We start from the raw sequence: 16,493 nt of genomic DNA, 5'->3' as shown, positions 1-16,493 counted from the left end.
AAAACTTAACTGCGGGATGTACGTTTTTAGGGCAAAGTCTGCAGTCTTGCCCCGACCTTCCCGTCTAGTCGATAAACTCAACATAGCAACTTTCCGGTAAAAGTATATATATATGGACCATGTCCTATTCAAATTACTGGTTTTGCGTCATATTTGCTCTGCTAATATTTCTTAAGCTTTGAGAGGACCTTTGGACCTGTTCTTATTATGGGTTCTGATTAAAGGTATGAGGAAGAGTTCACATCCAAGCCTACTAAGCAAATAAAAATAATTGAGTGGATAATTAACAGAATGCCTTAAAGAGAGTTTACTTGGGGGCGGGAGATTACTACAGGAGTCCTGCAGGAGTGTTTTTTATTTTATTTTTATATTTCATATTTTATTGCTTTTTAATATACAATCTAATAAAAATACATTTTTCAGTTAATCTGCATGCATGCAATCGATACGTAGGCCTATTAAATAATATCACAATGTTTCACAAATGTCACAGTCAATAGATACATATTTAACTCTGATATGCTCCTGGTATTAAATACGTTGCAAAAGTGGTTGCTCTCATATATATATATATATATATATATATATATATATATATATATATATATATATATATATATATATATATATATATATAAAAGTGTAGCTCTCATATATATATATATATATATATATATATATATATATATAGATATATAGATAGATATAGATATAGATAGAGAGATAGAGAGATAGATAGATAGATAGATAGATAGATAGATAGATATAGGTACAGTATATTTCTATAATGTTAAAATTCATATCCATAAAATTAGAGGACGCTCTACGCTCTATTCCATATTCCAGTAAATTCTGAGTCCTTATTTAAAAAAGCATAGCAGTCTTTCCAACATCAAGTACAGAATTCTTCCAAAGTGCTAAAAGTGGGACCTCAGTATCCTTCCAGGGAGTTAGTATCGGTTGTTTTTTTTTAGCTATGAGGAGAAAAATAGTAATTTAGACTGTGGTTTACTAACTTGGAGAGTAGATATGTCTCCTAAGATTGTAACTAAAGGGTTGCAGGGGATATGCATTTGTAAACTATTAGAAATATGCTAAATATTGTGATCCACTAATCACGTAGCTTACCACAACTCTATAACATAAGGAAATAATGTCCTTTACCAGAGTCACATCCCCAGCACTTGTCATCCTGTTTCAAACCACATTTTATTAATCTAATAGAAATATCATTAATTCTATTTATAATTTTATAGTAAATGGATCTTAGTTTATATAATTTGGAGACAAAACCATGGGAGTTGAATGGATTTAATAAAAACATCTCCAGTTTAGTATGATTAGGACAGCGAAACTGAGGGATTAGGTTAGGTTGGGTAAAGATTTTTTGATATGATTGTTAATTGTAGTTTCTCCAATTGGAATATGGCATCTATGCTTTAGAGATCTCAAAGAAGGGAATACATTTTCTTCAAACAAATTGCCCACCTTATTGATTTGTGAATTAATCTAAGTACGGCTAAATAAATGTTTGTTATTATACAAAATATTTGTATAGGACTGTATTCCAGACTGCATTATTATTATTATTATTATTATTATTATTATTATTATTATTATTATTATTATTATTATTATTAACCATGACAATAACTATGATTAGAAAAGATTTCCATTACACGAGAGTAGGTGTTAAAACTTCATGCTGATATTGGACTCAGCTCTTGCCAAGATAAGCACCAACTAAGACATAATAATAATAATAATAATAATAATAATAATAATAATAATAATAATAATAATAATAATAATAATAATAATAATATATTTATATAGCGTCTTTCATAGTGGACCACCATTACAAAGCGCTTTACAGAGGTAGGCTGTGAGCTGTGCATTATATGCAGAGTCACTTACAATAGGGCATTGATTTAACATCTCATCCGCAGGATGAAGCACAAGCACAAGTGACTTGCTCAGGGTCACACAGTGAGTCAGTCAGTGGCAGAGGTGGGAGTTGAACTGGTTACCTGGACTTTAACCACTGGACCACACTGCCTCCCTGCCTTTTACTGTAAACTAATGTGATCCATCTGTGTTTCCTGTAGATATCCTGGCTGAAGTGTAATGCAGTCTCCAGGGATCAGCCTATTTTGCCTCCCAGGTGCATCAGCACACACAACGGCTGCAATGCTGGCTCCAGGGATAAACCACACAGTGCAGCTGATAACCGTCTGGACTGAGCTGATAAAAAATAATAAACGTATTTACCATTTATTTAACAAACATTTAATTGTAAGCAATATATTAGAATACACAAACAATAACGAATAACAAAAAATAACTTTAATAATTCAAAAGTAAAAAAGAAAAAGTAATATAGGTTCAAAGTACAATAGTAGTAATTCATTCAGAGAATTATTTGTGATGATGAATCATCTCTTCTTGATTAAACACTGAGTGTTTTAATCTTTGCCTCAAAGTACTGTTTGAACAAAATACTGTAGAAGTACGTTTAGTCAAAGTGTCTTGATCAAAACGAGGTTGGAATCAACATGTGGAGAAGACAGAATCTGTGATAGTGCTGTGCTGATTCACTCAGACTGCGAATATGCTAATCAAAACGTTTGGCACTGCCGTAGACTGTGCTATAGCGTGTGGCACTGAATCTGGCTGTGGCGCCGGCATAACTTCTGTTGTTATCGGCCTTGCATATTGTCATGGAAAAGCTTAGCAAAATACGAGTAAGCGTCAGGAGGTGAATTTACAGCTTCTCTCGAATTTGCATCAGCTTTAGAAGAGAGTTGACCACTTCTTATTTGTCTGTATTTTGTGTCCATATATGTATATTATTGCATTTACTGGAAAAATAGCTTATGTGTCTGTTTGACTGAATAGTGCCTTTATCCGTGAAATTATACTTTTTGCTGACGTTTTTTTTTATTTATTTATTTTTTATCAGATTCTGTTTTCTTCATTTTGGCGACGCATTTCTTTAAAAAAAAAAAAAAAATTATAGTATAAATTATACAGAGTAGATATTTAAATATTTATATAATTTAAACACACCTTTTTAGAAATAATTTTAAGTGAGACATTTCCATTAGTCACGTATTTTTGTTTTGTTTTTGTAACACACTCTAAACAGGCTATCTGTTGACCACTTCGTGGCTAAGTGTTGGGGTCCTGATATTTGAACTGATGTTGTCCAATCAGAAGCGTGGAACGAAGAAAGCGCTGCAGTTTGAGGCGTTAGCAGGAAAGGTCTGAGAAATGGGATGATGGAGACAGGGACAGAAAGGAAAGATAGTTGTTAAATACATTATTACAAAAAAAGAAACAAAGAAAAGAATGTAGAGGGTATGGAATGTACAACGAATAGTGTAAAAAATATTGATTAGAAGCAAATGTAAACGAAAGTGATAAAAAAAAAAAAAAGAAAGTAGGGGTGGGGGACCAGGAAAGATCGCAAGCAAGTGACAGGGTTTTTTGAAAGTGAAAAGGGCTTGAGTAAGTTGTTGATTGTTGTTTGTGTGTATTGGGGGCTGCCGCAGAGTGTAGCCGGTACGAGGTGTTATATTTCATTAAAACTCGAGAGACGGGGATAGTGATAAGAAAGAAGACGAGAGACAGAAAAGTTCAAAAGGCAGGAAGGGGTTTCAAACGAGTGAGGATCAGATCGGTTTGGCAGAGGAGAGCTTACATACATACTGTTACTAATACTATTTAAGTAAACTGTTCAGCTTCAAGAATGAAGAAGGTGTCGGATAAGAATGTAATGCGTTTGGCAATAGTACAGCAGCTGCGGGGTTTCGGGATAAAAATAAAAAACTGGAATAAAAACAAGAGTGCCAGCAGCAGCAAACTGACAGGATGCAGCGGGGTAAGTGAAGGCTATTTAAACATAGTGTGATATAACTGAGAACGCATATCTACATTTAAGTATTGACTCACGTTTCGCCTTGGTTGAAATGTGAAATGTTTTTTCTTTTTCTTCTTGACTCAAATTATTTATTTATTTATTTATTTATTTATTTATTCATTCATTTATTTATTTATTTCTTAGCAGACGCCCTTATCCAAGGCGACTTACAGTCGTGAACAAAAATACATTTCAAGAATCACAGTACAAGTAATAATACAATTTAAGAGCAAGATAAATACAATGACTGAATGAATAAATACAATGACAAGATAAATACAATGACTGTATTGTTCTGTAGTCTGTGTTTACTGGATTTGAAACGTGGCAGTTTCACTGTGTGTAAGACGACAGGCGTGCAGTAACTTGTTACTTACGTTGCATGCATGTTTACACAAAAAAAAGCTTTTTTATTGACTTGTTATAAAATGCACCAAAATTTGCAAGTTTAATGTCTCCGTCTTCATAGACTGATTTCTTTCTGGATGATTTAGACATCTAGAAAAGGGTAACGGGTTTTGCCAGTACAATGTGTGTATTTTTTGTGTAACTTAAAGTAAATATATAACCCATAATTTAAGTCGGCATTGTATAACGTATTATATGTTTTGATTGTGCTTGATCATGTCATACTTTCCTGGAGGTATTCATACTTCATGTTCACAGTCCAGAAAATCGCTACTGTATATACAGTTTTTTGATAAAAACCTTACTTGTGTATTAAATTGAAGTGTTAAATATTAAACCTTCCATCCTTTCTTCAACTAAACACAGCTGGTATGTTATGTTTCGAATCTATTTTTCTATACTGGCTGTTGCAGTTAATGTAAGTGCTCCCTACACAATGGAAAAACAGAATTTCAACATTTTCACCCTCAGTGTGTCACGAGTCAACAGCAGTCGTTTAGCTAACTGCATTATGATTAAAATGTATGACCTTGCACACCGTGAAACTGCCACACTTCAAATACAGTAAACACACTCTACTGCATTTCTATTTGAACATTGTTTGTATACTTGTCTTGAACATCGATGTTTTGCCAAGTTTCTGAAAGGATAGAATCCTGCACAGTTTGGGGTATCTAACTACAGTATTCAATATTCATTCTGTTAGGATTGCGTAAACATTTCCACAGTTTAAGTTTAAAATATTTAACTAAGCCTGGGGGAGATTATTAGTTTGACATAACATTTTGCGACTGAGTGAGATAAATCACAGTAAAGTCTTCTAAAATATACTGTGCATGTTTGTAATTTGTATTATTTTTGTATAAACTTGTGACACGCTACATTAATTTTATTAATGTTTTAATTCAACAGAATTGAAGTATAGAATGTCAACCTAATATCAGCCAGGTTGTTATGAAACTATTAGTCAGTGCTTTGGTTTGTCTAGTTCTGGAGAAAGTGATTTTTATGATCTATGATCAGTTAGCCTAAATACGATACTGAATGTTTTGGACATTGAAGGAAGCAAAAGTTTGCCTATGGCTATGCAAAATATATTTAATGGTTTTCTTAACTTTAAATATTCGGAGGGATTTTTTCAACATGTTCTGTCTGGTCTGGTCTTGAATTCTTTTTTTTCCCCCTCTGTGTACCTCTCTCACAAACACAAACGCCATGTCAATGCTCTTTCCCACAGTAGAGGTTGTAATTATTAATTGTCCAATTAAATCATGTGGAACACTTGCTAGAATGTATTAATGAACACATCACAGCAACTCCTGCTGGAGATGCATATCCCTGCCAGATTTAAAGTAAGGAGTGGACATGGTGGACCATGTCATACTTTAGAGTTGTGCATATATCTAGATAACTGCTGGCTCAATTGTGATGAAACTTGAAAAGGACATTCTTTAGCACAAGTCAGGAAGGGGTGCATTATTCCATGGAGGTATATCAAACTTTGCTTATTAAATATGCATACTGAGTGGATGTACAGTAGGTCATGGTTTGCATACCTACCGGTATGTCTCTAATTCTGTATTCATAGCTGGAGGGATGAATGTCACTGACGTGCTTGATCTTTTAGCATTAGATGAATATAAGAATGTTATCTTTGAGAGAGAGCGAGAGAGAGAGATTATTGATAATATTGCCATAATAAATAATTTAAATTCTACTGAATAGTATTTCTTCCACAACTGGATTTTGGTGCCAATGACAAGTTGGATCAGTACAGGTTCTATCACTTGTGTGGATTGCCATATATTAATATGTGTTGTATTCCCTCCTCATCAGGGGAAGATATTTGGGACCTCTTTACAGGCTTTACCACAGCAGAACCTGGCTGATTATGGGACAGTTCCTTGGTATGCTATTTTCTCATTCCTTTGATCTAATCCAAATAGAATGCTTATGAAGTTAAACCTTCATTTGGGAACAGTCTTTTACACTTCAATATGCAAATAAAGTTTTTTGTTAACATGTTTGGAAGCTCTCTAAATGTTATCTAGTTGTATTGCCTGTAAAATAAACTGTTCTCACTAAAAACTATGAATCTATTGACTCCTCAGAAGTCTTGGCGTTCTCATTAAGAAATGTGTACAATACATGTAAATTGTACACTATCAATTAATGTTAAAGTGCAAATCTTAATTGTAAAAACACTTTGTTTTTTAGCTTTCTGGTTGATGCCTGTGAAAATCTAATGCAGCATATCGATACCGAGGGACTGTTTAGAAAATCTGGGTCTGTTGTTCGACTTAAAGCATTAAAGGTAATATGCAGTGAAGAACAGCGCATAAAGCATTTAGTAGAAACTTCTCAAATCACTCGCAGATGTTTAATGTTTTTAATTACCCAATGAGTGAAGTTAAACATTTTCTTTTTGCACCTTCTGCATTATGATATTTCTAGCAAATCAAAAACCTATGACCCCCTGTGGTTATTTAGTTTGTGCATTAGACTTTGGATGCAATTACTTGAATGAAACAAAGATATCGCTTATTCCTCTACAGGTCAAGCTGGATCAAGGTGAGGACTGTATATCCTCAGCACCCCCGTGTGATGTTGCTGGTCTTCTCAAGCAGTTTTTCAGGGAGCTACCAGAACCAGTCATTCCCACTGACCTACACGAAGCTTTCTTTAAAGCACAACAACTGCCAACAGAGGAGGAGCAGAGCACCGCTACTGTCCTGCTGTCCTGCATGCTCCCCGAGAGAACTACAAATGCTCTGCGCTACTTTTTTAACTTTTTGAAAAATGTTTCCCAAAGGTTGGTGAACTTCTTCTTTTTTTTAACCTTCCTGTATTTAACTTTTTTCTTTTTTGACACTAACATAGTTAAATGACAAGTCACAGATCAGCCGTGCTCATGGATTTTGCTAAAATATCTTGCTGCTACAGCAGATTGGATGGGTGTAATTGTTAGTCATAGCATGCAAGATCTCCTATGAATTAAAAACTTCAACAAGTGACTATTAATTGTTTAATCATGCTTGAAGTTCATTAATCGATGCATTTTTGAATGAAACTGTAAATTGTGTAATGTTACACCTAACCGGTTGACACATACCCTTTGAAAAAAGACAAACTTCTCTAATGGCTGATCTCACAGACAAAATGTAGCCAAGAATAGATTGAGGCCAATATCTAGAAGGAGATTGCACTACCTGCCACAAGATGGTTATTGTAATGGCATAAAAGAGCGTTTCCGCATTAGTTAGGCTATTAAGCTTATTATTTTTGTTCTTAGGTCAGCTGAGAATAAGATGGACAGCACTAATCTGGCTGTAATATTTGCTCCAAACCTTCTGCAATCGAGTGATGGAAATGAAAAGATGACGTCAAACACAGAAAAGCGTCTGAAGCTGCAGGCAGCTGCAGTGCGCAGTTTTATTGAAAATGCACAACACTTTGGTAAGAGTCATAATTAGGCATCATCACGAGGGGAGCTTCTATGTTTTTTGAACCTACTGATACTACTTCTCAAACAATTTGTTGTCTTCATATTATTATAGAAACTTCTTGAGAAAAGGCTACCCTTCACCTTGGCTAAAATGGGGGGTCTTGTGACTTTTTTTAGTTAACGGATGAGTACTGGCTTCATAACCATGCATCTATCAATTATACAGACCACACAGTTTGAGATTGTCGGTACAATTGGAACACTGCTATATAAAATGATTAAGTTACAGTTGTCCAGTAAAACGTTTTTTTTTTAATAAAAATTCTTATATTTCTTTCATATCTATTTTGCTTCATGTTTTTGAACCATTCCAGGCATGGAAATAAGACTCCTATTGCATAGAAGTTTCACCCATTCCAGGTTTCTCTATGAGCATGAGTTGTCTTATTAAACTCCTAGTAAAACCAGGGATGAATTAAAATACTATGGAATTGGAGTCTTATTGGAGTCAGTCTGATATGCTTTTCCCCTTCCATTGTGCCCTAGGGAGGTTTTGTTTTTGTTCCATAGTTTGCTTAAATGTGTCGCCCAAAGTGATGAAGGCCTAAAAGTGATGTGATGAATGCTTGTCTCATTCACTACAATTAGTTCCCTCCATATTTTTACCTGGTGCTTGTAGTGCCTTATAACTCAATTTGGGGTTCCTTTATATTACACTGCATATGTACACATTGAAAACAGCAACCATTTAAAAATAATTAGGCAATTTAAAAAGATCATGGTTTCTGAATTGAGGACAAAGGAGGAGGAAATTCATGACTAATTCTGCTCTCGCTATAAAATTAACTTCTCTTCTTTGCCATGTAAATATTCTGTATTAAGAAGATTGGAAAGTGTGCAGTTATACTAAGTCATTTTCTTGGGTTGCCAAGCCATTAAATAACTGTGGTGGTACTTTCCTTTTTTGAGGTTGTGTGCCGGATTTTATCATGAGCAAGATTCCTGCAATGTTGGGAGTTGATACTGGTGGTTCCACTCCGTCGCTGGAAAGTTCAGAGGACGGAGAGAGTGAATTGTCAGAAGGAGTCAAAAGAAGGAGAAGGCGCAGTGTTGGAGGTGAGAACAGTTTGGACTTATGCCTTGAAAATGGATATGTGGTTAAGGTCACTAGTAATGTGCGCTCAGGGTAACATTATCTAGCTGTCTGTATGTACTGTTATGTATTTTGGGATTACAAGCCTTTTGTTAAATTGCAAGTTAGTCATAGTTAGGGTTAGTTAGACTTTTTCTTTTAAACTTCAGAATATTCAGTCAAATAAATCTTGGAAGTACAGGGGTTGGAGAAAGTTGACCCATGTAATATGTTGCACATACACAGTACACAGCTGTAATTATATACGTCAACTTCAACTTCTTAATAGGAAAATGTACATTTTTGTGGCTGTAACTTTACAATGCTGCCGCACTGCCAAAGTCTCATATCTCAGACCATTTGAAGTAGTGACGTCATATAAGCGGGGCTATGCACTGTACTGTATGCTAAATGTGTTGGTGACCATGCTGTGGTTGTGATGTTGAGTTCCTCGGCCACAGAGGCAGTACATTTTCAAATGGCTGGTTTCACAGACCCTAATTAGCACTAATCTTGGACTACTTAATGTTACTTGAGGTAAGTTGAAAAGCTGTGCTAATCGGGGTCTGTGAAACCAGTCATTTGAGTTGGACAGAACCATTGTTTACAAACAATTCAGGCGGTAAATCTGCATTTACTAGATTAGGTTAAGCATGTAAACTTTTTGTCACCTTGTGTGACGTGTACGCACAAAGCCTGGGTGCCAAAAAGCTTGTCCACTTTACATTGTACTGCACTGATTACACAAATAAAACACTTTTGTAACAGTCAAATCCCTATTTTTAAAGTAGAAGTTCAGAAACCTGATAGATTGGCTTGATATCTTGCATTCCAGATATGGTTAATGGAGCGCTGCATAAGTTTAAATCTAATAGAACACCCACAAGTACTCCCTTGCCAGATGGATCAGGTAGGTGTGTAGGTCTAGGCATTTGCATCCTCTAATAAAGATGTAATATATCCCTTCTAAAGGTCAAAATATTTTGTATTGTGACCAAACACACCCATTGGGTAAAACCTAAATTAAACTGTACACTAATTTTCAAATATACACCCTGGGGTGTGTTACAGCTAGAGTCAGGAATTAGAAATTATACTATACATTTTGGCTGTAACAATTTCGGGTGCTCAGTTTTTAAAAGCCTGATAATCCTTCAAATAAGAATAGGTCTTCAGACCGGTTTGCCTTTTAAAAGGGATATTTCATTAACAGCTTGCAGTGTAAATACTGGTTTTTAGTATGAGCTGCTTTTTCATTTTCCTTGTGTGGCTGCTTCATGCTTCATGCAGTGATGTCTTGATTGGATTACTCAAGCACTAGAGTGTAATCTATCTCTCTCTCTCTCCTCTCTCTCTCTCCTCTCTCTCTCTCTCTCTCTCTCTCTCTCTCTCTCTCTCTCTCTCTGTCTCTCTGTGTCTGTGAGATTGCAGTTGCATATTAAGTTTACTCATAAACATATCAATTGTTCTTGCAGTCACTCCTGTGATTCTAACTCCAAGTTCTAAACGGAAGCTACTGACTGACTCTGCTCAAAGTTTGGGGTTTTCAAGCAAGAAAAGAAGATCTTTGAAACACAACCTTGCATTAGAATTTCTTCCAAATAAACTGTTTGGTAGTGGTTCTACACCTGCCTCAAGTAAGTGTTAGTCCTGTACCATTTTAAGGACTGTGGTAATATTACACAGTGTAGTTCAAAAGGAAATCTGAAGTAAAGACTAGCTAAGGTTGCTTAAATTGCTAATTATATGCTGGACAACGCTTACTGCAGACTAGCAAATGACTTCGGCTGATGCTTTTACCTTGTGTATAGCAATCCTACTATTTACTTATGAGTATAAAATGAAATCATAAGCATTTGGATGCTTATGGACCTGTTTTTGTTCCAATAGCCAGGTGCAGTATAAGGTGTTGCATCTGACAAGTTTGTTAGAGTAGTTTTAGTGCCAGGACACACGTTTGGATATTGAAATAAACTTGTAGTCAGGCAAAAAAACAACAATGTCTGTGTTTGCCAGGAGTATCAAATGCATGGGTTTGAAACTTGCACTAGCCCTGCTCCCAGTCCTGGGTATTGGAACTAACCTCAATAAAGTGTAACATTTTAATAAGCATGTCCCAGGGGTCTGGTCATTCAGGTTCCTGTTAACATGTTACTCCCCTATTTCTGCATGAATTCCAGATGCTTATTTTTCATAGTATTGCAGTATAATTGATATCTGCAATAAGTACTTGTGTTACCTTAACTAATTCAATGGAACATTCCAAAACTATATTCTATTGCAGTTTGTTTCTTATTGCTAGATGTTGGAAGGTTGACATGATTCACGTTCTTTTCATTTCAGGCCAGTTAAATGACACAAGTCCCAGCATATCTCTAGAGTCTTCACATGGCACTCTTACCCCTTCTGCAAGAAGTGGTAGACTGGCAGCCAGCTCTGCAAAAAGAAAAAGTAAAAGATTTGAGAGCAAAAAAGTTAACAGGTAACACTAAATGAGCGCATGGTAATTGTTTTCACATCGCACACATGGTCTTATGGTGGTCCTTCCAAACACAAACAACTTTATCTTGCATTTCTAAAATAACTTGGAACTGTGTAGTGATTTTATAGCAATGCTTTTTCATTGTATTTTCTGAAAGGATGAAAAGTCAGCAAATGTTACAAAACCATTAAGGCACACTTAAACCACCTTGATTTTTTTTAGTTGTTTTGCTAACTTTGCAGTGGAATAAAATGCATTTAAAAAAAAAAAAGTGCAGTGGCAAAGCGGTTCTCCAGGGTTTAAACTTTAGACAGTTCATTTCTGGTACAAAAAGGCTGAGAAACACTTAGAGGTTGGAATACTACAGTGCTGTTATGGTTACCTGTCATTTTAAATGAAATGTCTTAATGGTTATTTGACCTAATGTAAAAGCAGACCTTTTTTGCTGCAAATGGTTGAAATAGCTTTGTTTTGCAGTACTGAACCCTTCCTGTATTTGTTTTGGCAACTCAAAGCTTTAACCGTTGGTGTATCGCGTTCTGTTTCGTGTGTGATCTGTCAGCTGCTGCTAACCACTTCTCCTACTGTATTGCTCTCCAGAGTGGAATCTGGAAAAGCAGGATGCTTTTCTCCAAGAGTCAACAGAAAAGAGGTAGTGCGCAAGTCTCTGCGTCTCCGGTTAAGTCTTGGAAAGAGCAGCAGAGATTCTGTAAGTTAATGTTTTAGTCCTTGACTCTTCTTCTGATTCTTCTAAACATCAAGCTTCCATCAGAAGCTTTCAAGATAGTCTTGTTATACATATGTAACCTATACTTATGTGGATTTAAACTAATTATGACTTTTAATGAAATGTTGAAGTTCTTTATATTAGTACTTGGCACAATTATTTTCAAACATCAGTATTTCTATAACATTGTTTATTGTAAAAATACAATGAAATGTTAACCACATTGTTTTAAGCATGCATGCAACTTTTCAAAAAATGTTATGAGAGGGAATGATGGAAAATGTTGGACCTCATCAGTCTGTAAAAATATGGACTTTGCCCTGCAACTACATTGGATAAGCTTTTGAAGCAGCTCATTTGCACAAATCTATTGACTTTGGACTATATTAAAAAAAAATATCTACGATGGACATTCTAGCAGTTGAACTTGACAGCCCTCACTGGCTTTGTGAAATGCTTGTCTGCTGTATGGACTAAAGTCAAGCAATGTATAACAACACTCACTAAGTCGTTTGTGTTCTTTCATCAGCTCAAAAATTACTTTTATTTTACACTCTACATGCAAAAGTGATGTGTCCTTACAGCAAGACTTACCTGTGCTTGTATACAGAATGTCCTTACAGCAAGACTTACCTGTGCTTGTATACAGAAAAGTGCCTTTTAAACCATACTAAAACCATAACTAATCCAAAGAAACAATGTTAGTCATCTTTAGCTAAATAACCTGTTATGCGTTAATGTTTTTTTATATGTAAAAAAATATATATATATATAATTTCTGTGACGTTTCCATTCCCCACTGTTTAAAATGTATTCCTTTTTGTCTGGTTTGTCTCCACCATGACTTGCCTCTAGGAATTGTATAGTCTAAATAAGGATAATGTAATTAACTGTGGTGCTAAAAAAATGAGTCCTAGGAGAAATGAATTTATAATGTAGGAAAAAAAAAACACTTTAATGGAATTAAGTCTTACTGTTGGTGAACTTGTTTGCACTTTAATATAGTTTTTATGAATGTTTTCTGGATTGTTTGTATATGTACATGTATTGTTGTATAAACATTTTAGTTGTCAATACATCATATATATATTGTTTATCTTCAATAAATTGCTAATTCATTTGAATTAGTTACTGGTTAATTCAGATGCTGAAAAGTCTACCTCCTTATTTGAGATATTTCTGATGTATATTGTACAGTAGTTTTAGAAAATTGGAAACTGCAGATCCTTTGTGTTTGATGGCTAGTTAGACATAAACGAGATGCCTTTATTTCTGCAGAATGTCTTGTCAAATGCATTTCCGACGGCTAAAGGATCTGAAAACATTGGCTGGCGTCTTGCCACTCAAGAAACTAACATCAGTTTTGGGTCGTCAAAAGAAGCTACCTTTAGTCCTGTTGTAAGAAGGAACACATTCACAAGAAAGGGTATGTGTCTAATCAACTTAAAGTAGTAAGAATTGGTCAAATTGTGTTGTGTATGCAAAGTTTTATATATGCATTTTGAGAAGTAACTAACAATCTAAGTAAAGGAGACAACCATTTCAGCTAATGCATTTATCAGTGTAGTTTGTATCTTGACTTTGAATGCCAAATTTAACATTATGCAGCAGTGAACAATAAATTTAGCTTAAATTTTCAGATGTGAACTACTAAATCTAAAACTGCTTTAGCACAAGTGAAAGCATGCGAGTATAATGATATACATTTTACTTGTGTTTATAAAATCGTCTATCCTTTTAAATCAACATTTTTATTTTATTTTATTTTTTTAGGTTCCAAGTACATCAGTAAATCTGAAGAAAATCTGCTCACCCCCCAGTCTGACGAGAGTGCACATCGTATCTCCTGGAATGGAACCAGCCATGAAGAGTCCCAGGACTCGAACTCTGAGACCCCAATGGGCAGATATCTCAACAACTTCTCTTCAGAGCCTGCCTTAGTAGCTAGAAAGCCTCCTGTCATTGCAAGTGTTCCTAGGGGCCTCTGTCCAGGCTATAGAACCGATAGCCCTCACAGTAATGCATCTTTTGCTGAGGATGAAAATAACTTGAGTGAATCAACCTTGCTTAAGATCAAAAGGGCCTTCACTGAATCCGGTAGTGACCTGCGTTCACTAATAGGTGACAGCAGTTCCTCAATGGATGATTTCTTGAAAGAAAGAAATAACTTTGTGAAGGAAGAAGATACAAATGAGCCATTGTTGAGTTCCAGAAATTCAAGTGATGTGAAGGAGACATGTTTAGGCACATCGCCTCAAAAACAAATGGTTCACCAACAGATTGAAGACTTGTCTTTTGTACAAAGAAATATTGTCACGTCATCTCCTGGAAAGACAAATGCCAATGTATGTCACGTAGAAGAGCCACAATCTCCACAGAAACCAGTAGACCAAGTGCCATTTAAGTTAAATGGTACTAATGATAGTGACACTGTTGCTTATGAGGTGGAAAGCATAAAGGACAGCTGCCCTTTGGAAGCTCTTGGTGACTTGAACAGTCACTCTGCAGCAAACGTTACCACAGAAGCTAACCAGTCACAGCACCATGTTTCCAAACTCGTGGTTCAATTGCAAAAAATAATAGAACCACCTGTTTGTGAGGCTTCGGAATACATTCAACCAACTGAAAGTGAAAGAACACCGGAACAGAGTCCACATGCAGGAAGATCTGCTGAGAGTTCACCAATGCTCATCTCTGACACCACTGAATACAAGTTCCGGGTGGCTGATCACATTCAAAGGTTTAATGTACTTTCTTTGAATAGCCCAAAACCAAACAATGTTAAGTCCCCTCTTAAATTTAAACGCACCCCAGTGCGCCAGTCTGTTAGGAGAATAAATTCTCTACTAGGAGTTCGTAGACCAGTAGAGGGCAACAACAGTCCATCAAAGATTGGCTCTCCAATGGTAAAATCAACAAGCCATGAAAGTGGCCTATCCTTATTTGCTGAAAAAAGCCTGCCTAACTTTGAAGAACCAGCACACTGCATTAATGTTTCAGAGGACAAATGTGGTGATAAAGGGCCTTGCCAGAATACATCCACAAATTGTACTGTTACCTCATTAAAACCCCAAATTTACAAAGTTACAACCCGCTTCCACCACCAGACCAGGCATTCTGCTCTTGGCGACGTGACCAATCAGGTAGCACCAAAAGCAAATAATCCAATTGTAAACGAGAATAGAGTTTTCACTGGCAAAGCGCCGGTGAAACCAGACAAATCTGTCTTGCTTGAGATGGCAGAAAAGGAAAAGCGTCGTTACAGAGGCTCGCCAAAAAATCCATTGCCAGCAAACAAGCTGTTATTGGCCACTAAACCTATAGATCTGTAATAAAGTACTGTAAAATAAACCTGCGGTTATGTGCGCTTGAGCACCTATTTTGGTTAAATGTTGTCCACCAAGAACAACGTCTACATTTGTTTACATTGTTTAAGATTAAATTATTTTCTTGTGTTAATACTGTACTCTTGCACGGTTCGCGGTGTTTTGTGCGACTTCAGTCTTAATAGTTCAGGACTAGAAGGTTTTTGATTGAGCTGTAATGTGGCTGCAATTGGGTAGTAGGTTATGTAAACAGAGGCTAACTCTGTTTAATTAGTGAGCCATACCTTTTTTGAAAATGAGCTTTACCATTGTAATGTGGAGTGACTTATGTTACCTGATTGGTAGACTGCCCCATATAAAACGGGTTATCTTAATCAGGCATGGTATTGTAAATTGATGGGGACAATGTAGGGCAGCAGTAGTAATTCACAGTTAAGGGTCAGATTTCCTGAACTTGTTTTAGAATGGGAGATTTTATAATTTATGAAAATAGATACCGGTAATTGGCTGAAGAGCAATATGTTATGTCATAAACTGAACCACAGTTAATTTGGTTGATTTTTCTTTTACAAATGTATATATGTAATGTCTTAAGTGCTTTTTTAATTGTTTTTTTAATTTTTTAATTTTTTTTTTGGGAGGGTTTGAAGAATTTTACAGACTGTAAGAGAAATGTTTTGTGAGTGACCAAAAACAAATGTTTGGTGCTCAACTTAAAATGATGCAAAACTTGCAATAAAATCTATATGCAATACTGATTTAACCTATGAGTGGTGGTAATAATTTATAATCGCACATGCAAGCCCTCACATTAAAAGATAAAAGGAAAACATGACATTGATAGTTGCTACACATTTAACTGTGGTAACACTGCAGTATACCTGAACAATCTGACTGACCACCATGCTCACTGAGGAAGGCAGGCATGATAAAGTTCAGTATTATATATTGACTCTGGGTTCAACCGAGTCAAAGTACTTGGTCTTCAGCTGCCTTTAAAATATTGCTGGCTGTCTACTGATCTTGACAAGGAAGAGGGCTGTTTATTCTC

General features: G+C 35.8%; 1 protein-coding gene across 3 annotated transcripts; it reads left to right on the top strand.

The window, feature by feature from the left end:
* Window positions 1–2,598: 2,598 nt before the first annotated feature.
* Window positions 2,599–16,205, top strand: LOC117422138 (rho GTPase-activating protein 11A-like). Of its 3 annotated transcripts, XM_058991380.1 has the most exons (12): window positions 2,599–3,883; window positions 6,167–6,237; window positions 6,548–6,644; window positions 6,886–7,142; window positions 7,623–7,786; window positions 8,745–8,891; window positions 9,743–9,817; window positions 10,383–10,544; window positions 11,251–11,389; window positions 11,990–12,098; window positions 13,395–13,542; window positions 13,890–16,205. In XM_058991380.1, exons 1-12 carry the CDS (start codon window positions 3,752–3,754, stop codon window positions 15,446–15,448), a joined length of 3,060 nt encoding a protein of 1,019 aa, XP_058847363.1. In that variant the 5' UTR covers window positions 2,599–3,751; the 3' UTR covers window positions 15,449–16,205. The 3 variants fall into 3 exon arrangements, with proteins under 3 accessions (XP_058847363.1, XP_058847364.1, XP_058847366.1); XM_058991381.1 differs by lacking the exon at window positions 9,743–9,817 and having other exon boundaries at window positions 2,602–3,883; XM_058991383.1 differs by lacking the exons at window positions 13,395–13,542; window positions 13,890–16,205 and having other exon boundaries at window positions 2,602–3,883; window positions 11,990–12,107.
* The last annotated feature ends 288 nt before the right edge of the window (window positions 16,206–16,493 follow it).

This window comes from Acipenser ruthenus, chromosome 18, assembly GCF_902713425.1.
Source record: "Acipenser ruthenus chromosome 18, fAciRut3.2 maternal haplotype, whole genome shotgun sequence".
In the NCBI taxonomy this organism is placed as follows: domain Eukaryota; kingdom Metazoa; phylum Chordata; class Actinopteri; order Acipenseriformes; family Acipenseridae; genus Acipenser; species Acipenser ruthenus.
Note: the sequence above shows the minus strand (reverse complement) of the source record. Positions and strands in the feature narration are given on the sequence as shown.